This window comes from Cajanus cajan, chromosome 1, assembly GCF_000230855.2.
Source record: "Cajanus cajan strain Asha chromosome 1, NIPB_CcT2T_4, whole genome shotgun sequence".
In the NCBI taxonomy this organism is placed as follows: domain Eukaryota; kingdom Viridiplantae; phylum Streptophyta; class Magnoliopsida; order Fabales; family Fabaceae; genus Cajanus; species Cajanus cajan.
In genome coordinates, this window is record NC_138517.1 from 25,235,288 (window position 1) to 25,262,247 (window position 26,960).

General features: G+C 32.0%; 1 protein-coding gene, 1 long non-coding RNA gene and 1 other non-coding gene across 5 annotated transcripts; 1 reads left to right on the forward strand and 2 right to left on the reverse strand.

The window, feature by feature from the left end:
* Positions 1-2,315: 2,315 nt before the first annotated feature.
* Positions 2,316-8,475, reverse strand: LOC109803249 (uncharacterized). 3 transcript variants are annotated; one of them, XR_014434700.1, is made up of 3 exons: positions 6,132-7,897; positions 4,771-4,889; positions 2,316-2,558 (listed from the first exon to the last, which is right to left on the reverse strand). It is a non-coding gene; the product is annotated as an uncharacterized LOC109803249 (long non-coding RNA). The 3 variants fall into 3 exon arrangements; XR_003804627.2 differs by lacking the exon at positions 2,316-2,558 and adding an exon at positions 4,102-4,567; XR_002240156.3 differs by lacking the exon at positions 2,316-2,558 and having other exon boundaries at positions 4,695-4,889; positions 6,132-8,475.
* LOC114916273 (small nucleolar RNA snoR118) lies at positions 7,065-7,149 on the reverse strand. Its single transcript, XR_003804663.1, has one exon. It is a non-coding gene; the product is annotated as a small nucleolar RNA snoR118 (small nucleolar RNA).
* Positions 8,476-18,062: 9,587 nt separating the features above from the next.
* Positions 18,063-18,515, forward strand: LOC109803319 (uncharacterized). The gene has a single exon (XM_083067630.1). The coding sequence runs from the start codon at positions 18,063-18,065 to the stop codon at positions 18,513-18,515; it is 453 nt and encodes a 150-aa protein (XP_082923756.1).
* Positions 18,516-26,960: the final 8,445 nt, after the last annotated feature.

The following is a 26,960-nucleotide window of genomic DNA, read 5'->3' on the forward strand; positions in this document are numbered from 1 at the left end:
TTAGGGGTAAGAGTCGTAGACGTTTAATTCAATAAATTTTCATTGAATGGTGAATTTTCTAGACTAAAACGAGTTCTGATTATTTAGATTTTTGTATGATCGTTTATTGTGATGTTTGTTTGAGTTTATTGTTTTTATGATGGTGTGTTTGGGTGTTATCGCACGCAGCGCTAGGCTCGAGTACTTGGAGTTGGGTGTGCCTTCATGCGTATGAAGGCATTACCCATATGTGCTGACACCGGGTGGGGAAATGTTCATACTAGGCACGAGAGGTCTAGGGTGCTCTCTGTCTCAACTTAAAGTCGAGCGTGGCTTTGTGAAACTGGGTATGAAAAGATCTGGGTGTTGTTTGTCTCAGCTTAAAGCCAAGCATGGCTTTGTAAAGTCGAGCATGAAAAGGTCTATATGCTCTCTATCTTGGCTTAAAGCTGGGAGTGGCTTTGTGATGCCGGGCATGAAAAGATTTGGGTGCTCTTTGTCTCGCCTTAAAGTTGGGCGTGACTTGGTTAAGCCGGGTATGAGAAGACTAGGGTGCTTTTTGTCTCAGTTTAGAATCGACGTGGGTGTCCAAGCCCGACGTAGATTGTCAAAAGGATCTTTTATAATGTTTTAAAAGATGTTATTATGATGTTAATGGTTGATTATATGATGATGAATATTTATATATACTATTATTATCTGGATGAGAGATAATTGATGTGGATAAACATAAATGTTGATGAACAGTGAATGATATGATATAACTATATAGAAGCATTTGCATGGTTATGACATGCATCATACTTGCATGATTATGTGGTTCTAGTAGAAATTTGTTGTTGTTCTGATGAGAACACTTATGTGTTGGTAGCCTAAGGTTAACTTGGAACTTAGATACCAACTATATATTCTTGATTATGATGGGTGAGTATTTCATGCATTTAGATGTAGGTGCACACTGCATTGCATTACTGCGTATGTGTTTATGAATGAAATTAGTGGTGTTACAAGCAAAGTTAATGTATTAATTATTGTTATCATGAAGAGATGGGATGTCGTGAATTGTGACTCATTTCCTATAGAGTGAGATTACTTCTTGTTTGTTTGTCAATATATTTTTTAGATGAAAATCCTCGGTATTTGGAGTAGGGAGAAATTGTAAAAACTTTGATATCAATGTAAAATCGAGGCATATGAGTAATTAAGAATTATATTCTCTCTTTGATTTTAGTTAAGTTATGTTCTCTCTTTAATTTTAGTTAATTACATACAAGCTATAATTTGACATTAAATACTCAGTGTATTTATTCTTTAGATAAACTGTTATTTTATTTATAACTTTAAATGAGGATGAACTGATATTTTATGAGCTTTATATATATTTAATTGGAAGACACTAGCTCATTAAACACACAGGGCACCATGAGCACTAGGATTTGTGAGCGGAATGAAACAAGGAAGAGGATCCTAACACGCGGAGCACCAAGAAAGTAAAAACATTTAATTATTTTATTTATTAATAATTTATTTGTATAAATAAATAACTTAAAACATATAAGTCATCTTTTAATTTATGAATAATAAATTATATTATGATATATAATTATTTTATTTATTAATAATTTATTTTAAATTAATAACTTATTTTAAAATATTAATATTTAATTTATCAATAATTATAATAAATAATAATTAAATTAAATATGTTAAAAGATTTCTTACAACCCTCACAAAGAAAAATTAACCTCTATATTAAACATGATCATTTATCTTACAATAATGTTTTTAGGAATTTATAAGAAAAGTTCTTAGAATTTTTTTTAACTTCTTATTCAATCTAATTTTTATTTTTCATAATTATTTATAAATTAAATTTAAATGTTTTTAAAATAAGTTATAAATAAATAAAATTAATATTAGATAGAAATATACATTATTTATCATAAATTTAAAATATAATTTATATGTTACTATAAAAAAATATAATTTATATGTTACTATAAAAAAAATACATTTTAAATATTTAAAAATATCTACTTGTACAAATTTTAAATATAATTTATATATTCAAACATAATATTTATTATATATATAATTATATATTTTAATTATTTATAATTTAATTATATAATAAGCATTTATTCTATATACTAGTTTATACAATTTACAAACCAAATTTTGTAGGCAATAGGAATTATATTAATCTATTAAAACTATAAAAAAAAATACAATTTTTATCAGAACATATTTAAAAAATAATAAGAATTTAAATCAAAATAATTCAAAAATAAAAATCTTCAAGTTCATTAAATTTCAAATCTATTCATAAACACAGCTTTAAATATTCTAACCAAACATTTCCAAAATACTAATTTATAAGAAGTTTCTTTTGATAAAGTAGAAAGTAAAGATAAATAATCATTAAAAAAATTAGAGTTGTTTCAAGACAATTGCCTAACCCGATCGTTGGTTCCCAGTTCCCAGAAAAATTGCATAGCCCCTCAGATTTTATACATAGCTGGTAGCTAATACAAATAGAATCATCTGCAGCTATTGACACTGGTTTCATTTACAGCCTCCTTGCACCACCAAAATAAATAAATAAATAAATAAACGACCAGATATGATCAAACAGACACACCCACACATAGAGAGAGAAAGAGAGGAGAGTGAAGGGCAATGGTGCAGGTCCGTTGTAAACAAAACCAGTTAGCAATTCAATAGTCTATTTATCCATCATTGGGAAGTAAGAAAACATTTACGGTAATTTTCCTATTTATAGTTCCGAGCAAAAATTGTTTGGTTCTCGACTATCGATTTTGATATTTGCATAATCTCCCAATTAAAACTAGAAAGAAGCAAATCCAGTTGTTAACAAAATCATGAAACCGCTCATTAGTATACTTGTACTTCTGTACATTATTGGGCTGGATTGCAGACAATTAGTCCAACTATAATTATCAGAGCTTATTCCGATGTGTTTTTCCCGTCATGATTCTCAGAAATCTATTTAAAGTTCTAAACAAAGTTTAATATATAAAAGATATCCGCGATAAAATGGAGACCAAATGAATCCGTGGGCATCACATCACACGATGGGCTTAACATTTTGGCTTTTTGACCCAGTTAAATTAAAAAAAAATAAAAATACACAAAATAAATTAAAAAAATAACAATTTACCAGAATACTACGTAGGGAGCCACGTGGATGAGAAAATGCATGGGGAGTAGACGTTTTTTTCTGTTTTTTAGAAAAGGCCTCCCCCTAGAAGCCTTATGTGGCTGATGTGACAGCTGAGCCACGTGGAAAAGAAAGAACATGGAGGAGACATTTTTTAGAAAGAGCCTCCCCAAGGCACTATCTTTTGCAAATGTTACACGTGCCACGCTTGTGAAGAAAGAGCATGGAGGGAGGCTTCTTCTGTTGCAGCAAAGTTTGTAAAACCTCTCCCAAGTACTATCTGTTGACGTCCTGATACATTGTAATGCGCATCTCCCTCAGCGCTTTGAAATTCAGACACTCCCTCCTAATATAGTTAAATGTAGAACGTGTTATTGAATTTCACAAAATTCATTTATTTTGGTGTAGTTTAGATGCTATCATATTTTATTTGGTAGTCCAGGATAGTGCAAGTGAATAATATATTTTATTTATTTTAATTTTAATTTTTATAATATATTGTATGGTGATTCGTTAGTATATGTTAGTGGTTGTCTGAGTTTCATTAAAATAAATTGATGATGGCATAACCACATCTACATGAACATACAATTCAATCATATTCATTTTATATTCTCTCAAAGCTATCAAACATACACTCAAGATCAACATTGTATGTTGGAGATAATTTTGATTAGTATTAAGATGTAATTTTGCATGAATTTTATTCTTTAAATAATTCATGCAAAGTTACATCTTAATACTAATCAAATTATCTCCAACATACAATGTAGATCTTGAGTGTATGTTTGATAGCTTTGAGAGACAATATAAAATGAATATGATTGAATTATATGTTCATCTAGATGTGATTGTGCCATCTTCAATTCATTTTAATGAAACTCGAGTAACCACTAACATATACTAACGAATCACCATACAATATATTATAAAAATTAAAATTTAAAATTAAAATAAATAAAATATATTATTCACTTGCACTATCCTAGACCACCAAATAAAATATGATAGTACCTGCACTACATCGGAAAAAGTGAATTTTGTGAAACCCAATAACACATTCTACATTTAACTATTAGGAGGGAGTATGAATTTCATAACGCCCGGGGAGAGGCGCATTACAAACTTGGCTGCAACAGAAGAAGCCTCTCCCATGCTCTTTCTTCACAAACATGGCCCTGCAATAGAAGAAGCCTTCCCCATGCTCTTTTTTCACAAACGTGCCACATGTAACATTTGCAAAAGATGGCGCCTTGAAGGAGGCTCTTTCTGAAAAACACTTACCACCTACTCTTTCTTTTCCACGTGGGTCAACTATCACATCAGGCGCCTGGGAGAGGCTTTTCTAAAAAACGTCCACCCCATGCATTTTCTCATCCACGTGACTCCCTACGTGGCAAAAACTACCTATTCCGATAAAAAAAAATTTAATTTATTTTGTGTATTTTTATTTTTTTTAATTTAACTGGGTCAAAAAGCCTAACATTTTAGCGAAAAAAAAGTGGGCATTATATTTCTAAAGATCTCCACAAAAGCTGGCAAATATAAGCAATTATCTTTAAAATAAAAACAACTAAGTATCAATCGTAAAGATCTTATAAGCATCTTACATATAGTCAATCATCAAAAAAATTCTTGTGGATAGAGATATGTTAAGCAATTTGAAAACTGGCGTCGTGAAGGTGACAAAAGAACATTGAGACATTGCCCTTAAAATACAGCAGAAAACCTACAAAAAGTTACGTAATCAAAGGGTAAGAAACCCAAATATGCTTTCTTTAAAACCTTTTTAAGACAGCTGCTAGACTCAACATAAAAGAAAATGAATCCAAAGTACTCATCTCGTAGCTTAATACAATTTCATAAACAACTTTTAACCTTGGTTCAATTCAAAACCTTCTTGCACCTTTTCAAAAACACAATCCAATTACAAAAGATAACAGTAAACAAATCAACATTTAGAAAAATAAGCAAAGAATAAATTACAGAAATTAAAATCAACACAAACAAAGAGGCACAAAGATTAAAAGATGGAAGGCAAAAAGGAATTCGAAGCCCTCAGATCTCACAGCTTAATAGAAAATCATCTACAACTTTTGTCACTGTTTTCAATCACAACCTTCATGCACCTTCAAGATCAGAGTGAATTGGTAGCATCGCTCAACACAACACACACAGAGGAAGATTATGTGGATGAGGCTGAGGAAGAGGGAGATGGGAGAGGGGGAGAGAGAGAGATGCAGATCGGGATATGAAAGAAACCAGGTAGCAGCTCAGCAATCTATTTGCGCATCAATGGGCAAGATAACAAGCAATATGCTTCAATTATCACTACTGAACTTTATTTTCGGAGTAAAACATTTTCAATTATGAATTAAATTTTGAAAAGAAAAAACAAAGGAGAAATGCGTATAACAGGCCCTCAAATTAAAAATTAAAAATAAATTTGATACAAGTAATAGAATAAAAGAAAAATGCAAGTTTCTCAAAACATCATGGCAAACAAAGGGCCTAACATTCAGACGTTAGCATTCAACCGTAGATGATGTCATTAATCACAAAGAATAATGATATTGATGACAATGCAATATGCAATGACAAAATAAAAACAGAAAGTCCAGAACAATCTGAAAACAAGTCTCATACAGTAATGAAAGAAAAAAAAAACACAGAAAAGTAATAAAGAAAACCATAAATTGGAAAAACAGAAGGATGTGGATAAAAAAACGGAACAAGAAGCGGCATTAGAATTTGATCTTGCTTGGTATGAGATGGGAGCATATAGCCATATACAGTGGAAAGTGCAAACTAAGGAACTTACCGACTGGACGTCCTCTGGTGGCATGCACTTTTTTTAAAGTTGGGTCCAGCCAAGTAGTGCTTTTGTGTTTAATAAAACTCCCAAGTAGACTTAAAGTATTAATACCGCAAATGAAAACTTTAATTTCTGTGAAATTATATAATTAGTTACCTTTGTTTGTGGAGTAAAGCTTGCATTTTGCAAAAGCTAAAGTTGATGCCAGACAGATGACCTTTGTAATTCCAAAGGATGAAATCCTTAACTGTGAATACAATAGTTCAGGAGATTTACGGCAAACACACCTAAACAGATCAAAGCAGCAGTCATGGGGAAAGGATTACAATGGTCTTTGCCCAACTATAAGCAAATTTTAATTTCACAATAAAACTCTATAAGCCAGCTGTTATAAGCAAAATAATCGACAAAGATCAATCCAAAACCAAATGCCCTCAGATCTCATAGCTTCAAAAATCATGTACAGCTTTAAAAACGGGATCCATTCACAACCTTCTTGCACCTAGGAGAGAGAGAGAGAGAGAATAGAAGAGAGAAAAAGAGAAAGAAAGAAAGACAGAAAAGGTGGTGATGATGAAGAAGAAGAAGAAGAAAAAGAAATGCAAATCAGGTTATAAAGAAAACCATTAAGCCGCTCAAAAGTCTATTTGTACATCATTGGGCACGATTTCAGGCATACAGCTCTAAATATTATCAGAAATGTTTATGTAAAGATGAAAATTTTCCTTCAAGTCATGAATCTAAGAAATACGGGTAAATAAGATCTCCTCAATAAAAATTAAAATAAAAAATGAATCCCACAAAACACACCATGGGCTTAATTACTATTGCAGCACAAAACTGGTGTTCATAACACCAGAAGCAAAATATATAATATCTCTTAACATACACAACAACGACGAAAAGACAGACAGAGAGAAGCAAAAGAACAGGCCGTACAAGTAAATAAAAGAAATTGGGGGAAATTAGAGATTCTTGTATCAATATCAAATAATACCACATTAGGGTTTGAAGGGGGCGGATCGAGGGATCCACATACAATGAAAACAAACGAAATTAACAATCAATTCATCTTTGTATCTCTTGTGGGTGTCAGACAAAGCTTTCTAGGCTTTGCATTTCCTTCAAAAGCGCATTTAAAACTGCTCGGAGCCCAGTGCGTGTCATCATCCACTAAACAAGAAAACCAATAAACAAATCAATTACAAAAAAAAATGTTTCGAAGACAAAATTAAAAGCCCTCAGATCTCATAGCTTAATACAAAATCATCAACAGCTTTTGTCATGGTTTCCATTCACAACCTTCACACACATTCCATACGGCCCGTAGCTGTCATTCATCCACAAACACACACACACACACACACACAAACACACGCACCCATACACATAAAGGAAAAGAAAGGAGATAGAGAGAGAGAGAGAGATGCAGATCAGGTTATGAACGAAACCATGAAGCCGCTCAACAATATATTTTCACATCATTGGGCAATCTAACGAACAATTTGCACCAGTTATCACTGTTGAACTTTATTTTAAGAGTAAAAGAAAAATCAACTATATTTCTAGGTTATAATTTTGCAGTCGAAAAAATATTACAAAAAAGGCAAATGCAATTTGCTCAGAACATCACACCACACATAGGGCTCAACATTTAGATATCAAAAAGAACAAATGACGCGAAATAGACCACGGAATAATGAAGATATCGCCGATGATGCAAATAAAATAAAATAAAATAAGTAGTTACAAAACAAGTAGAAAACAAGTTTTAACACAGAAAAAGTAAGAAATAAACAGATCAGCGTAAAAAGGGGAGGAACCGCGTGAATTTTGAAACAGAAGGGAAATTAGGGTTAGGGATGCAAATGGCACGATAGGAACAAGAAATGGAATTAGGGTTTGAGGTGGTGTGGAAGTGCGGTTAGACTTGGCGTATATAAAGGAAACTACTACGAATTTACCGGATCAGTGCTCGCGTGGGCTTTTTATCTTTGGGCCCATCAAGTAATTCTTGTGACCACCTCTCTATATTGGTATTTTTAATTCTCGAGTGTGAGATATTTTTAGCGAAATCAAGGTATTTCATGTTTTTATATATTTTTTATTTTAAAATTTAAATAACTTATTTATGAAATGAATTTATTTGTTGACATATATTGGTATTCATAATTTAATTTGATTATTATTTATTGATGAAGTACATATTAATTATATTATAATATTGTAAAGTAAAAATTATCAAACTAAGTATTATGCATACATCATTTGAATTTAAATTAAAAAGTGTAACTTTAAAAAATCAAAACAAAAAAAAAATTTCTTTCATGAGAGTGATTATTCATTAACATTAAATTTTATTAGAGATTTGAGTTGATAAACTTATAGCAATTTCATGTTGTTTAACATTGATTTTATTGTTATCTATAAAAAATATGATATCTTGCTAAAATAGTACATATATAATAATAAATAATTAAGTGGGTTGTTAGTGGATTGGGTTAATGGAATGATAAGTGGGTTAGGTGAGCAACCCGACCGACCACGGGCTCAACCTGGGTGGGTTGGGTCACATTTTTTGACTCATCATAAAGTTTTTCATTTTTTTGGCTCGACCTAACCCGTTTTCAAGGTGAGCCGGGGTTGACTCACAGGCTGAAGTCCACTTTGACAGTTCCAATAATTGTTCGTATTCTATATTCAATATTGAATATATTAACTATATTTTATTTTTTATTAAATGTTATTTTAGTATTTTAAGAGATGACTATAATTACATATAATGTTCAAATATTATAACATTGAAAGATAGTTATTTCAATTTTTTATTACTATCAATCTATTATCACATACATTAATATATATATATATATATATATATATATATATATTAAATGAATAAAAAAAATATTTATACTTAAAAAATGCGTTAATTTTGCATAGTATAGAGTGCAAAATACACCGATTTAATATATTAAAGTTTATTTTTTTTATCTATTTTGATGATTGATAAAGATTAAAATATGTACAATGTTAATTAATATATTCAAGATAGTGTTGGATAAAGTGGCACTAAACTTACTCTCATTAAGAAAAAAACTCAAGTTTAAATTTTATAGATAGTAAAAACTTATTTAAGATGAGAGGCCAACTAAAGATGAACAATAATGAATAAAATTAAAATCATTGGTAAAAAAATAAAAATTCTTTCATGAAAGTGATTATTCATTAACATTAAATTTCATTAGAGGTTTGAGTTGATAAATTTATAGTAAATTCATGTTGTTTAACATTGATTTTATCTTTATATATAAAAAAATGATATATTGTTAAAATAATATATATAATAATAAATAGTGTGAATAATCAATTTTATCCAGATTCACAAAAACAATGAAATACATATCTACTATGAAGAGGAGGAGCTCCCAAAGTATGGAGGCAACACCATATGACAACAAGAAAGTTTGAAGCAAAAAAAAATTTGTTAAGTAGCCCAGAACGAGCCGTTCCAAATTTAGAACAGACCGTTCCAAGTTACAAAAAAGAACAACAACCCTAATTGAGAATGGGTCGTTCCAAAATGAGAACTAGTCGTTCCAAGTCAATGAAAAGACTCAAAATCCTATCTGGAACAGCTCGTTCCGAATTTAGAACGGACAGTTTCAATTTTAGAACGGGCCCTTCCAAGTACTAAATTAACACAAAACGGCCATATCCAAAACGAGTCGTTCCAATTTTGGAACGGACCGTTCTGGCAACTTCTAACGTCTATAAATAGACGACTCGGGCACAGTTTTCAGGGGAAAATTTCGTCCAAGATTCCTTAAAGCTCGAAATTTCTCTTTCTCTCTCCTCTGTATTTCTTAAGATTTTGTGAGGAACATTGTAGTGTGTTAGGTCGCCAAAAAATGCCTAATAGATCATCATATTTGAAGATTCAGCAAGTTAAAGTCTCTCATTTGGTATCATTTCTTTTTCTTTCTTTATTTGTTTATTTATTTATTTTTTATTTTTTATTTAATAATTGCATGTACATAGTGAATATAATTTGTTGTCTTTAAAATTATTGTTTAAAAAGTATTTAATATATGACAAATAATAATGGTAATTGAATAACATTTTATCTTTAACATTATTTGGTTCTATGAGTTTAATGACTAGTCATTTGCTAGCTTAAACTCTCCTGTACAAAATTTCTTTTTAAAGAATAAAGATGTTACAACCAATAACGTTAATTAAGTAGCACTTCTATTTTTAACGTTATTGGAGGGACTTATTGATTAGTCATTTGTTAACTTGAATCCTTATGCAAAATCTATTTCTTTAGATAAAAATATTCATGTATACTTATTTTTATGGTTAATGATATTAATTGAGTAGTACTTCTACCCTTTAATATCATGTAAATCATAAAAGTTAATAGAATAATTATTCATTGTCCTAAGCTTTAAGAATAATTTAGTATCAACAAATAAAAATCAATAACATTGATTGGATAACAATTCTATCTTTCATATTATTGATTAGCCATTTGCTAACCCAAATCCCTATAATTTTCTAATAAAAATACAAAAAAAAAAGGCATCTCACATTTAAAATATATATATATATACATTTCTGAGAAGTAAATTAAATATTTATAAATTTATATAATTTTGCACAATTAATTAAAGGCACTATTTTTACAGGTATTGTAGGGTACTAATACCTTCCCTACACGTAATCGACTCTCGAACCCAACTTTAATTTTAAAGATTATCTTTTAAAGGGATTTCCAATGTTTTTCCCTTAAAATAAAATATTGGTGGCAGCTCCATTGAAAAGAAATGTTACCATCCCGTCGTGATCCCGGTTACGATAGATGGAGACTCCACTAGGGATGTTTGAGAGTCGGGCCTTATTAAATTAATTGCGCAAAATTATGACTTTATAAATATTAATTTTTTTTCCTTTCCTTTTATTTTATTTTTTGTTTTATTTATTTGTTTTGTTATTTTTGTTTGCTACGCATGTGTTGTTTGGATTTAAGCTTAAATTAGAGTTTTATTTATTTTATTTGCATCTTTGTTTGTTATCCCACACACTCACTAACACTTGTACCTCACACACTTTGGGCTCTATACCCGAGCCTGTGCGAGCATAAGAAGAGACGATGGCTTGATGACTGCTATTGAGGGGCTTGATGCTCACTTGACCGTTGTTGAGTCACTACTCAGATTGTTACTAGTAGCATGAGTTAATCATATTGAGAGGGTATGTTCCCTACTTGTGATTGATTCATGCGCTAGGTCCTTATTTATATGATAAGGGCAACCTGGGGACCAATAAATCTTGAGGAGTTTTTAGATCCATCCACAAACTCATGCACAAATAGGTGGACTTAATGACCTTCCAAAGTAGGGTGTTAACCTTAGAAATTTCCTACCCTAGGTTTACCGTAATAGGTCACATTGCACTACTCTCTATCCCTCTTTTATATGTTCATACTAACAAAAAAAAAACATGTTAATACATTCATGCATCATACATTTATATCCAATATCACTTTTGTAATTAGGTTACTTTTCTTTTCGAAAATAAAATATATTAATAAAAAAATAAAAGATAAAAATGATGGAAGGCCATGCATACATGCATATTAGGGGCATATTAGGTTGCATGTTTTTTTTCATTTAACTAAGTCTTTGTCTCATTAACACTTTAAAACAATTGATAGTATTCAATATGGGGGAGATTCAAAATCATACTAGCAATGCATCAGGGTTAAGCAAGAGTATGTAACTTGTTTTAGACATCATTTATTGAGGAGAGAATTCTCCCTTGAGTGATTGTTAATCACATTTTGATCTTGAGATGATTGATCCTTGTTTGAAAATGTGGTTTGTACTGCTGCCTTGCTAGTAAGATGACCTTATCCATTGAGGAGTGAATGCTCCCTTGAAATAAGTGTCAACCATTGTATGACCTAAGGGATTTTTGCCTCTAGCGTTGAGATGTGGGGAGTCGCTCTTCAATTTGAATACAAAATCAATTTTTCCAAAATTTGTTTCTTCTTCCTTTTCTTTTATACTCATAAAATCCACTTTGTATTCAGAAAGTAATAAAGCAAAAAAAAACAAATTTTTTCCTCGGTATCGTTATAGAACACGCTCTCAGGCTAAGATCATGGATGAGATGGAGGAACGCAACGAAGAACTGAGAAATGATATCAATCAATTGAAGGAACAAATGGCCCAAATTCTAGAGATGTTGCAGTCTATAAAAGTGAAAAATGTTGAAGGGACCCCTCCAATAGCTAGAGGAGAATCGTCAACTTCTCCTGCGTATCCACCTGGCTCTACCCCAGCCCCAGCACAACCATTAACTCTATATCTTAACAAATCCGGTTAACAAGTTGATCCTCCAGAGGTCCAATGGCCATATGCTCAACTACACACCTCCAATAATCATGGATCCTCCGGATAAGCACCAACCATTGGTGAATCGGCCGCCTACACAAATGCAACCTACCCAACTTGAGGTTTCATCCATGAACGTTGCCTCTTACAAACATCAATTTCCCTACCAACCCCGAAATTCTAACCAAGGGAATCCTCACCAAACTTCTGGGGAATATCAACCAACCTTTGGAATTGAGCACGTTCAGTCTAGTGAGAAGTTACAAATGCTAGAGAGGCTAAAGGTTGTGGAAGGAGGTAGCTATGATGTCGGTGAAGCTGTCGATCTTTGTTTGGTTCTAGATATACAGTTTCCCCCGAAATTCAAAGTGCCTGAATTTGATAAATATAAAGGAACAAGTTGTCCAAAGAATCACATAACCATGTATTGTAGAAAGATGGCAGCATATGCTCGCAATGATAAGTTGCTTATTCATTGTTTTCAGGATTCTTTAACTGTGGCAGCTTTGAATTGGTATATGCATCTTGAACGGGCCTATATCGCTCCTGGAAGGATTTAGCTTATGCTTTCCTTAAACAATATAAATATAATATTGACATGGTTCCAGATAGATTTCAACTACACAACTTGTCTAAAAAAGATGGTGAAACATTTAAGGAATATACTCAGAGGTGGAGAGAAGTGGCAGCACAAGTGGAACCTCCTTTGTCTGATAGAGAAACGGTAGCCCTATTTATTGATACCTTACGAGCACCATTCTATGATAAGATGATTGGAAACATTTCATCAAATTTCTCTAATATAGTTATCATTGGGGAAAAATTGAGAATGGCATAAGGAGTGGGAAGATTTTGGTTGACCCTGTTGGAATAGCTAGTTCAAGGAAATTTCCAAGTGGTGCAGGAAAGAAAAAGGAAGGAGATATAAAAACAGTGACATTCAACTCTCCTGGGATACCTAACAACAAGTCTCCTTATTTCTATACCCTTCACATGGCCTACCCAAATATTACCGTCATCTCACCATATCCTCAACAACCTGTCCATCAAGCTCTACAAGCTTCACCCGCAACACCTACCATACGACCACCTCAATCTACCCAACCATGGAACCAAAATCCTAGTCATTTTGAATGTTGACAGACCAAAGCTTATCACAATACAAGTACCAAAAGTTTTTCCCTACAAGGATAATAAAGCAGTGCCATGTAGATATGGTGCAAAAGTTTGCATTAATGCCTTTGAAGAGGGATTAGAAGCCATTGACATCACAAATGTTGTTGGGGTTGGTGGAATGACTCGAAGTGGTCGAATTTACACTCTTGAAGAGTTGAAAATCAAACAAGCTAGAGAGATAGAGAAGAGTCATGAGAAAGGAAAGAAAGTGGTGGATGAAAGGATAATCAAAGAGCAAGAAGAGGAGAAGAAGGAAGTCTCCGACGAAGAGGCACATGAGTTTCTAAAACTCATATGACAAAGTGAGTACATGGTGATTGATCAGTTGAACCAAATCCCTGCCAGAATATCACTTTTGTCACTAATGATGAATTCTGAGCCCCATAGACGAATATTGTTGAAGATATTGAATGAAGCGCATGTCGTTCATGACATTTCTGAGGAGAAATTCAAAGGTATTGTTGGAAATATCACTGCCAATAACTACCTTACCTTTACCGATGATGAGATACCAGAGGAAGGAGTATGGCACAATAAAGCTTTGCATATATCAGTAAAATGCACGAACCATATCTTGGCGAGAGTTTTGGTTGACAATGGTTCTTCATTGAATATGATGCCAAAAGCAACATTGGCAAAACTTCCTTATGATGGATCATACATTAAGCCAAGCACTATGATAGTGAGAGCTTTTGATGGGTCTCGTAGAGAAGTGATTAGCGAGATAAGCTTACCTATCCAAATTGGTCCTGTTACTTTTGAGGTAGTATTTAATGTGATGGACATTGTGCTAGCTTACAGTTGCCTTTTGAGAAGACCTTGGATTCATTGTGCAAGGGTTGTACCCTCCACACTTCACCAAAAGCTGAAATTTATTGTGGATGACAAGTTAGTCATTGTATTGGCTAAAGAAGACCTATTGGTTAGTAAACCTTAATCCACTCCTTATATTGAAGTTGCTGAAGAAGCTTTGGACACTTCATTTCAAGGGCTCGAAATTGCAAATGTAAGTTATGGAAAGAACATCGTGAAGCCACAACCATCTGGTGCCTCCATGATGGTAGCTAAAACCATGTTAGGGAATGGATATCAACATGGTTGCGGACTGGGAAGAGATGCACAAGGACCAAGCCAATTGCCTGAATTGATAGATAATAAAGACCGATTTGGTTTGGGCTGCAAACCCTCAAAGGCTGATAAATGGCAGGTTGTTTATGAGAAAAGAGAAATGAGGCTAGCCAGGCTGTAAAATAGGGAGGCAAAAATTGATGGGGTCCCTATCTGTGATCTACAAGAAAGTTTTTAAAGTGTTGGGTTCGAGTTTCCAAACTCAATAGTTGTTGTTGAGCAAGACTTTCACGAGGACGAACAGGCTAGTCTGGTTCGCGCTTGTCCACCGAACATGGAGCTTAATAATTGGGAGATTGCCGAGCTGCCTGTGGTTTTTAATTCAAATTTAAAGTAATTTTCTTGCAATGCTAATCTTATTGCTCTACCCAAGGCTTTAAGATTTATTTCATTGAATAAGGGCTCATGTATTTCCTTTTAATATTAAATAAAATGCATTCATTCTTCTTTCATCTCTTGCCTCTTCCTTTCTCCTTAATCTCTTTATCAATCTTATCCTAACTTTAAATAATGCAGATTTGAGAAAAATGCGCTTGAAAGTGACAATGTTAGTGTTGCATCAAATAATTTTGATTGTCTCGTTAATCAAACTTGTGAGGAAATAGAGGATGATTTAGAGCCTTCCCCTGAGTTATTAAGATTAGTGGAACAAGAGGTCAAAGAGATTCAACCACATGAAGAGCTAACTGAGACAATTAATTTGGGCGACGAAGATGAAAAGAAAAAAGTCAAGATTGGCACGCTCATGAAAGAAGCTGAACGTAATAAGTTGATAAGGCTTTTACATGATTACAAAGATGTCTTTGCTTGGTCGTATCAGGATATGCCAGGGCTTGATACGAGCATAGTGGAACACAAGCTATCGTTGAAGCCAGAATGTCCTCCCGTCAACAAAAGTTGAGACGAATGAAACCAGAATTATCTTTGAAGATTAAAGAAGAGGTCAAAAAGCAATTTGACACAGGATTTCTAGCTGTTGCCAAATATCCACAATGGGTTGCCAATATAGTACTAGTTCCTAAGAAAGATGGGAAAGTTCGTATGTGTGTGGACTATCGAGATTTAAATAGAGTCAGTCCGAAGGATGATTTTCCACTACCTCACATTGATGTGTTAGTAGATAACACAACACAACATTCATTCTTTTCTTTCATGGATGGATACTCAGGATATAACCAAATCAAGATGGCTGAGGAGGATAGGGAGAAAATGACATTTATCACACCGTGGGGCACCTTTTGCTACAGGGTTATGCCATTTGGGCTAAAAAATGCTGGGGCAACATATCAGAGGGCAATGGTGACCTTGTTTCATGACATGATACACAATGAGATTGAGGTTTACGTGGATGACATGATTACAAAATCAAGAAAAGAAGAAGATCATCATATGAAGAAATTGTTTGAGCGATTAAGAAAGTCTAAGTTGAGGCTAAACCCATCCAAGTGTACTTTTGGTGTGAAATCTGGTAAATTGCTGGGTTTTATAGTCAATCAAAAAGGGATAGAAGTGGATCCCGACAAGGTTTGAGCAATCTTGGAGATGCCATCACCCAACATAGAAAAAGAAGTTCGAGGTTTCTTGGGAAGATTGAACTATATTGCCCGATTCATATCCCAACTGATAGCTACATGTGAGCCCATCTTCAAGTTGTTACGCAAAAATCAACCAATGGAATGGAATAATGATTGTCAAGCAGCCTTTGACAAAATAAAACAATATCTACAGAGGCCACCGATTTTAGTGCCACCAGTCTCTGGAAGGCCTCTCATTATGTATCTAACAGTGCTTGATGGGTCTATGGGTTGCGTCTTAGGCGAACATGATGATTCTGGAAGAAGAGAGCAAGATGTCTATTATTTGAGTAAGAAATTCACTGATTATGAGATCCGATATTCATTGTTGGAGCGAACTTGTTGTGCCTTGGCATGGGTAGCTCATCGTCTAAGACAATATATGCTTAGTCATACAACATGGCTGGTGTCTAAAATAGACCCAATCAAGTACATCTTTGAAAAACCTGTTCTCACAGGAAGGATTTCTCGATGGCAAGTTCTCTTATCAGAATATGACATCACTTACATGGCTTAGAAGGCAATTAAAGGAAGTGCTTTGGTAGATTATCTCGCACATCAGCCTATAGACGACTATCAATCAATGCAGTGTGAATTCCCAGATGAAAACATAATGGCACTATTTAATGGGGAAAGGTCACCACAAGAAGATAAATGGATCATGTTGTTCGACGGTGCCTCCAACATGTTGGGGCATGGAATTGGAGCTATATTCATCTCTCCAGAAAAATAATATACTCATATCGCGGCTAGGTTGTGTTTTTATTGCACCAATAATATAGCAGAATATGAAGCATGTACTCTGGGGATACAAGCAACTATAGAAGCAAAAGCAAAAATACTTTAGGTATACGGTGATTCAACCTTGGTCATTCATCAGTTAAAAGAGGAGTGGGAAACTCGAGACACAAAATTAATTCCTTACCAAGCTTACATTAAGGAATTGATAAGGCAATTTGAGAAAATCACTTTTAATCACATCCCTCGAGATGATAACCAATTAGTAGATGCACTAGCCACCTTGTCATCTATGTTCAAGTTGAGTAATGACGAAGATATGCCACTTATAAAGATTCAATGTCGTGACCAGCCAACATATTGTCAATCAGTGGAAGAAGAGCCAGATGGAAATCCTTCGTACTATGATATTGAGGAGTATATCAAAAGTAGACAATATCCACCAAATGCTTCACAAGAGAACTTTGAGAAGACTAGCCATGAGTTTCTTTCTAAATGGAGAGGTGTTATATAAGAGAAATCATGATATGGTTTTGCTTAGATGTGTAGATGCGGTTGAAGCTCAACAGATTATCAAAGAAGTTCATGAAAGCTCTTTTGGCACTCATACCAACGGGCATGCCATGGCAAGGAAAATCTTAAGGGCTGGTTATTATTAGTTAACCATGGAGAATGATTGCTTCAAATACGTGAAGAAATGTCATAAGTGCCAGACATATGTTGATAACATCAATGCTCTGCCAACTTCCCTTAATGTTTTATCATCACCTTGGCCATTTTTGATGTGGGGAATGGATGTTATTGGCCCTATTGAGCCGAAAACGTCAAATGGACGTTTCTTCATTTTGGTTGCTATTGACTATTTCACCAAATGGGTTGAAGCTGCTTCATATGCCCATGTGACTCTAAATGTGGTTGTAAAGTTCATCAAAAGGGAATTAATTTGTCGTTACGGTGTGCCAAGCAGAATCATTACTGATAATGGAACCAACTTGAACAACAGGATGATGACAGAGTTATGTGTTGACTTCAAAATTTAGCACCATAACTCTTCCCCATACCATCCAAAGATGAACGGGGCAGTTGAAGCAACAAACAAGAACTTCAAGAAGATCATTCAGAAAATGGTGGTGACATACAAAGATTGTCATGAGATGCTTCCCTTTGCCTTACATGGATATCGTACCTTAGTTCGAACCTCAACTGGGGCAACCCCATTTTCCTTAGTTTATGGAATGGAAGCAGTCCTTCCAATCGTGGTTGAAATTCCATCTTTAAGAGTATTGATGGAAGCCAAATTAGAAGAAGAAGAATGGGTCCAAACCCGTTTGGATCAACTAAATCTTATTGAGGAGAAAAGGTTGAATGCAATTTGTCATGGACAATTATACCAAAAAAGATTGAAGAAGGTATTTGAAAAGAAAGTACACCCTAAAGAGTTTCAAGAAGGAGACTTAGTGCTTAAGAAAATTCTACAAGTTCAAAAAGATCGTCTTGGTAAATGGGCACCAAATTATGCCTAAAAAATATATATGAAAATAAAAATAAAAATAAAAATAAAAATAAAAAAGCTCGTTAGATTGAAAATCCTAAAGGGCGATCTAGGCAAAAGTTAGAGCGACCCGCTAGGTTGAAAACTCGAAAGAGCAATCTAGGCAAAAATTAGGGTCAACAACAAAAAAAAAAGAAGGAGGCTCGGTAGATTGAAAAACTGAAAGGGCGATCTAGGAAAAAATTAGAGCGACTCGCTAGATTGAAAACTCAAAAGAGCAATCTAGGCAAAAATTAGGGTCCCAAAAAAAAAATTCAACAATCTAACAGATAAGTATCATGCCAATTTTTGAGGTATGAATTGGGGCAAGCCATGGTAGAGCTGAAAAACTGGGGCAAAATACATTGAATTATCCTCTCAAGTTTATTGGCGAGAAATCAAGGTTATTGAAGTGTAGTACTAGCATTGTTTATCTGGAAAGTGTCACTCACATAACAACTACCTCTCATTGCTACCGTTGTATATATTTTTCATTCTTGTCATACGATGACTTCCTTTGTATACACATTTTTTGCTTTCTTAAATAAGATTATCCTACCTCTTTGTTGTCAATTTTTGCATTTTATGATAATACACTGAAAGGAAATGCATGTTACATCTAAAAAAGAAAATTCAAGGCATTACAAATTATTTTTATGAGTTTTAAAAGCCATAGTATGCTTGATAATTTCTAGATAAAGCGCAACCAACAAAATAACGTTGTTTCAACTCATAAGTGCTTACAACAACTTAAGGGTAACCCAAGGGAATAACCAACTGTCATTCAAGTCAAAGAGCGTTCAAAGGCCTCACTCATCCATGATATTTGGTTGTGTGTCACGATGAGGAATTTCTGACCTTAAAAAAAAGGAAAAGCAAAAAAGAAAGGAAAAGAAACAAAAGTTTAAGTCTTGAAAGTTGCGTCTCATAACATTTTAGATCACATCACCATTGCATCACATTTCATTTGCATCTCTTACTTCCTAGAACCTATTATTAGGTTTTCTTAAGTCTTTAAAACCAGTAGCATAGTCTTTAGACTAAGTACTTGCTTAGCACATGACTTTTTGTTTAAGTTTAGTACTTACCTAGCACAAGTTGCATTTTTCTTTTGTATAAGCCCAGTATCTACTTGACACAAGTTACATTTTTCTTTTGTATAAGCCCAGTATCTACCTGGCATAAATATTCGATCGATACAGCACAAGCATTTGATCACTCCAGCATTAGCATTTAGTCCATCAACATTCAATCAATCCAGCACCAGCATTTGATTGAATTGGCACCAACATTCAGTCGATACAGCACAAGCATTCGACCACTCCAGCATTAGCATTCAGTCCATCAACATTCAATCAATCCAATGTTAGAAAAGAATGGCTCAATCTAAGAGGGGGGCGAATTGGATTCTATGACACTTTAAAAATTTTTAGAGTTCTTAGGATCTTTATTTCAATTCAAACTTTTCTAATATGAATTCTCAAAGAAGTTCCTTGAAAGACTTGCTAATGGGAATGAGTCCTATATGCTTTCTTGATTAATCTTTGATAAAGTTCAAAGTTAAGAACACTTAGTATGCAACACTTTGATTCAGTTTAAAGCAATGTTGTGCATACACACATATTAATCAAGATTATTCCCTTTAACACACAACCAAGATATTACTCAAAGTAAAAGATAAGGGTAAGAGAAGAATGCACAAGTCTTTTATCCTGGTTCAGCCACTCCACATGTGACCTACATCCAGTCCTCAATCATAACCTAATCAAGATTTGTTCCACTATCTCAGTGAAGAAGTTTTACAAGCATACCACACATGCATATACTCCTACATTCAAGATAACCACTTTCTTGACCCCAAGAAAGCACCTCTTGTAGAACCCACTACAAGAATTCCTTACCACTTGAGACACCTACTCAAGATTTATAATTATTCACAAAGAATTAAAGGAACGAATTCACCTGGAAGCTGAACAAATCAGACTGTGAATTCAGAAGAAAATCTCAATCTTTCTCTTCCAAGAATGTGATGATGATGATGATCTTTTTCAAAGCATTTCAAAAACGTTTTACTTCTTGGTTTCACAAAGAAAACACTCCAAGAAGGTCACAAAGACTTCACAATAATGTTTTTCCCTTTTTGATTGTTAACTCATTCTCTCTGTTCTGAAGTTTCAAAGTGTGAAAACTATTTATAACATTTTCAGAACCAGATAATCGATTATTTTAAAGGATAATCGATTATTTTGTTCTTCATGATTTCTAGAAATCACCCAAGAACATAATATCGATTATTTTGCAGGATAATCGATTATTCCAGGGAGTGCTTCCTGGGATAATCGATTATTTCACAAATAATCGATTATTATAGCAAGGCTTCCTTTTCACCTGTTGCTGGAATAATCGATTATATTTAATGATAATCGATTATTTTGAGTCAATTTTCAAAAAATTAGTTTTCTATCTCAAAATAACTTTCCAAGTATTTAAATCATCATCATACTCACTCTCAGTCAAATTATATTAAGATTAACTCGTGCACAAAGCACACACATGCAAAATAAGCTAAACAAATCAATACAACTTATGAGCTATCCCTATTACACATCATAATAGCCATATTTTTCTTCTTGACTTTGTTTTTGACTTGTTGATGTCCTTGGTCAGCTTTGATTCTCAGAATCCACATTTTGTTATCATCAAAACTTTCATTTTCCAATTTTGAGTTGATTCACCACTCCATGAATCTTAACATCTAGCACCAGCATTTGATTGAATTGGCACCAACATTCAATCAATAAGCACAAGAATTCGACCACTCCATCACAACCATTTAGCATTAATATTCGGTTGATCAAGCACAAGCATTCAACCACTTCAGCATAAGCATTCGGTCGATCCAGCACAAGCATTCGACCACTCCATCAAACATTGGCATTCGGTTGATCAAGCACAAGCATTCAACCCCTCCAGCACAAGCATTCAACATTAACATTCGGTTGATCCAGCAATAGCACTTGGTGATCCCAACACAACATTCTAGCATTGGACTGGTCAAGCAAAAGCATTGAATCTTTCAAGAACTTACTCCATCAACAATAGGAGCTATGTCTTGGGTAGCTGGATAAAATTAATTCACATCTGTATTTATTTCTTATCACAAATGATCTAAATTACCTTATTTAGATTATTTAATAAAAAATAAATAAAGAGGAGAAACTGTGAATAATCCATTTTATCCGGACTCACAAAAATAATGAAATGCACATCTACTATGAAGAGGAGGAGCTCCCAAAGTATGGAGGCAACACCATATGACAACAAGAAAGTTTGAAGCCAAAAAAAATTGTTAAGTAGCCCAGAACGGGTCGTTCCAAATTCAGAATGGACCGTTCCAAAATGGAAACGGGCTGTTCCAAGTCAATGAAAAGACCCAAAATCCTAATTTGGAACAGGTCGTTCCGAATTTAGAACGGGCAGTTTCAATTTTAGAATGGGCCGTTTTGAATTTAGAACGGGCCGTTCCAGGTACTAAATTAAAACAAAACGGCCATATCCAAAATGGGTCGTTTCGATTTTGGAACGGGATGTTCTGGCAACTTCTAACGTCTATAAATAGACGACTCGGGCATAATTTTCAAGGGGAAAATTTCGTCTAAGACTCCTTAGAGCTCAAAATTTCTCTTTCTCTCTCCTCTGTATTTCTTGAGATTTTATGAGGAACATTGTAGTGTGTTAGGTTGCCAAAAAGCGCCTAATAGATCATCATATTTGAAGATTCAACAAGTTAAAGTCTCTCATTTGGTATCATTTCTTTTTCTTTCTTTCTTTATTTATTTATTTAATTTTTATTTTTTATTTAATAATTGTATGTACATAGTGAATATGATTTGTTGTCTTTAAAATTATTGTTTAAAAAGTATTTAATATAAGACAAATAATAATGTTAATTGAATAACAATTTATCTTTAACACTATTTGATTCTAGGAGTTTAATGACTAGTCATTTGCTAGCTTAAACTCTCCTGTACAAAATTTCTTTTTAAAGAATAAAGATGTTGCAACCAATAACGTTAATTAAGTAGCACTTCTATTTTTAACGTTATTGGAGAGACTTATTGATTAACCATTTGCTAACTTGAATCCTTGTGCAAAATCTATTTCTTTAGATAAAAATATTAATGTATACTTATTTTTATGGTTAATGATATTAATTGAGTAGCATTTCTACCATTTAATATCATGTAAATCATAAAAGTTAATAGAATAATTATTCATTGTCCTAAGCTTTAAGCATAATTTAGTATCAACAAATAATAATCAATAACATTGATTGAATAGAAATTCTATCTTTCATGGAAGGGTTTATTGATTAGCCATTTGCTAACCCAAATCCCTATAATTTTCTAATAAAAATACAAAATAATGGCATCTCACATTTAAAATATATATATATATATATATATATATATATATATATATATATATATATATACACATTTCTGAGGAGTAAATTAAATATTTATAAATTTATATAATTTTGTGCAATTAATTAAAGATACTGTTTTTACAGGCGTTGTAGGATGCTAATACCTTCCCTACACGTAATCGACTCCCGAACCCAACTTTAATTTTAAAGATTATCTTTTAAAGGATTTTTCAATGTTTTTCCCTTAAATAAAATATTGGTGGTGGCTCCATTGAAAAGAAATGTTAATGTCATCCCGTCGTGATCCCGGTTATGACAAATAGTTAAGTGGGTTGTTAGTAGGTTGGGTTGATGGGGTGGTAAGTGGGTTAGGTGGGCAGCCCGACCAACCACGGGCTCAATCCAGGTGGGTTGGGTCACATTTTTTGACCCATCATAAAATTTTTCATTTTTTTTGGTCAACCTGACCCATTTTCAAGGTGAGCCGGGTTGACCCACGGGCTAAAGACCACTCTAACAGCTCCAATAATTGTTCATATTCTATATTCAATGTCGAATATATTAACTATATTTTAAATTTTTATTAAATGTTATTTTAGTATTTTAAGAGATGACTATAATTACATATAATGTTCAAATATTATAATATTGAAAGATAGTTATTTCAATTTTTTATTACTATCAATCTATTATCACATACATTAATATATATATATATATATATATATATATATATATATTAAATGAATAAAAAAATATTTATACTTAAAAAAATGCGTTAATTTTGCATAGTATAGAGTGCAAAATGCACCGATTTAATATATTTAAGTTTATTTTTTTATTTATTTTTATGATTGATAAAGATTAAAATATGTACAAGATAATAAAAAACAAGAACAAAAACAATTTTTATTAATCAAGTATTTAAAACAAGAAAATAAAATAAAATAATGATATATGCACGAGTATTTATAGTTGAGTTGATTAGATATTTTCTTCTGAATGATTACAATCAAATTATGCAAAGTTTTCTTATTTGATCATGAAATAAACTTGAATAAAAAATATATATTTGTGTATTCAAGAAAAAATATATTTAATGTTAAAATTATAAAAAAAAAATATTATGATTACAAGTATATTATTATAATTACATATTTTTTTAATTAAAATTGCCTAAGAAACATTTGTAACACATTTTTTAAAAGATGAGGTACCAATTCAAGAATTAATTACTTCCATTACATAAAAAATATTTGACTATCTGATCGTGAAAATAGTATAATATTACATATTAATGAGCATACTGCTTAAGGTTATATTGTGGTAGGTAATTTCTTTTAACAAAAAAAAATCAAACACCAAAATGAAATAACTAATATATTTGGCAATTGGTTAGAATCTGGGTTTGTTTTATTCTCCAACACAGTGCCCGGAAAGAAAATCATTTTCGGCCATTACATTTTAACCTAAAGTTTGTAAATAAGATTAATTTTGACACATTTAAATTACATTTAGTGGGCCCAAATGTTAACCACTGCAGCCCATTACAATGTTAACCACCGCAGCCCATCACCTTCATTTCCTTTTACCATTACATTTAGTGGGCCAAATGTTAACAACAGCAGCCCATTACAATGTTAACCACCGCAGCCCATCACCTTCATTTCTTTCTCCACACACCATAACCCTATCACCCAACCACAGAACCTAACACAAGTAATACATTTTTATTATATATTTTTTAAAAATATTTTTTATTTCTTTTTTATTTTTTTTACTTTGCAAACTCTTTTTCATCTACTAAAGGGGTCTTATGCCTCTAATAATTACACACAAACCAAGAATATATAAGAAAAAAAAATTATATCCAAGAGGTATAATGATTCACTAAAAAGTGAGGATCAAAATAATGATTATCAAAATATATCTTCTTTATAATAGGTATAGACAAAAATATATAAAAATATATATTTTTTTGTATCTACGAAATATAATGATTTACTAAAAAGTAGAGATCAAAAGGATGATTATCAAAATCTATCCCTTTATATAAGTATAGATTAATTAATAGTATAATGGAAAGAAGTTTCATAATAACTTCTTTTTCTCCAAAAACCCACTAATTCCTTCCAAAACCATTTTACATAAATATTATTATAAAAATAAAATAAATTAATAAATATTACATTTTGTACATATAAAACTTTTTTCCAATAAATACTTTCTAAATATTTATTCTCTTCAATAACTCCTTCCTCAATGTTTTTATATATATGTACACAAATATATCAAAATAAAAAAATTAGATAAAAATAATTTAATAATTATTGAAATATATCAAATTATTATAATAAAATAAATAAAATCATTTTAAAATCACATTTTATCGATTATTAAATTAGTCTCATTTTAAAGACATATTAAAAAATTTAAATTTGGATACAAATATATTAAAACTATATTGTAGTATTAAATTACTACTAAAAATAATTATTAAAATTTTTTAATTTGAATACAAATATATAAAAATTGTATTTTAATATTAAATTGCTACTAAAAATAATTGTAAAAATATAATAAAAGATTAATTTTATTAATTATTACAGTTTAAATTAATTGTAAATAAAAATAAATCACATAATTTGATTAAAATCAATTATTGTATTAAATTTCATGTAAAATATTTATACTGATTTTTAATATTTGATGAAATTTTTTATTGAAAATTGTGCTATGAATATTTTTTAAATCCAAATAATTTAATTAACGGAAATATATATTATAGAGATTTACTTTTTTGATAAAAATATTTACAAAATTAGAGGCATGACTTAAAAAAGAAAAAAAATGGATATTACATCAATTTTATTTTTTTAATAAAAAATACTAAAAATTTAAAGGCACATACTAATATGCAATTCTTATTATGATACATATTTTCGTTTTATTGTGATATCAATAAATAGATATTGTTAATAATACATGAAAACAATACGAATTTTTATTATAATAAATTGAATTATGATATTGTTATTAAATGAATATATTTTACTTTTGAAATAAATTAATTAAATAAATTTTTTAAAATACATATCATAATTTAAATATAATTTTATTAAGTCATATAATATAAAAAACAACACAATGTTCTTATTAATTAAGAAAAATATTATTTTAAAATTTTTTAACTTTATCATACAACTATTAAATGATAAAAAAATAGATATAATATTACAAAAGTTACCAAAATATTTCGAACATCGCACAAGTAATAAATCTAATTGTCTTTAATATTTAAATACTCATATCCTTTTACATATACTGTGACACCCTTACTACCCCAACACATATATTGTAATAATGAAAACTTACAAATAAATTTTTCAATTTTGGTAAAAGGGTTCATATGAGAATCTTCAAAATTATTCTTCAATAACCACAATAATAAAAATGAAACGCAAGAGTTTACAAATTATTTTCAAAAATAATAATTATAATTCCAAATCCATATAAAAATCTATGTCCTAAAAATCCTCTGTCCCGATGTCACAATATCAGAGCATACCCACAATTTCACTGTTGGCATTCTAGATGCCACTCGAAGCCGGATCTTCCTTACCTAAAACATCCACAAATCGTACGGTGAGAAAAGAAAACATTTATATATATAGCATATGAGAAAACACAACATATTAACTTAATATTCATAAATATTTCAACATAACGTAATTCAATCAACCATGCATCGTCATCACGTCATAATTCTTAATCACACCAATTTGCATTTCACACTATCCTAAGGTCACGCTACCCATTTAACAATTCAAGGCCGTGCTCACCCCTGATATAACATTGTGCCAAGGTCACGATTCCTTTGTAGCATATCTAGCCCAAGGTCGTGCTCACCCCCGACATGTTATTCAAGGTCACGATACCCACATAACAATCTAAGGCCGTGCTCACCCTTGATATAACACTGTGCCAAGGTCACGTTACTCCTAACCT

What these genes read in the sequence shown, in the direction of transcription:
- LOC109803319 (XM_083067630.1), top strand. Translation starts at nt 18,063, where the DNA reads ATGAACGGGGCAGTTGAAGCAACAAACAAGAACTTCAAGAAGATCATT.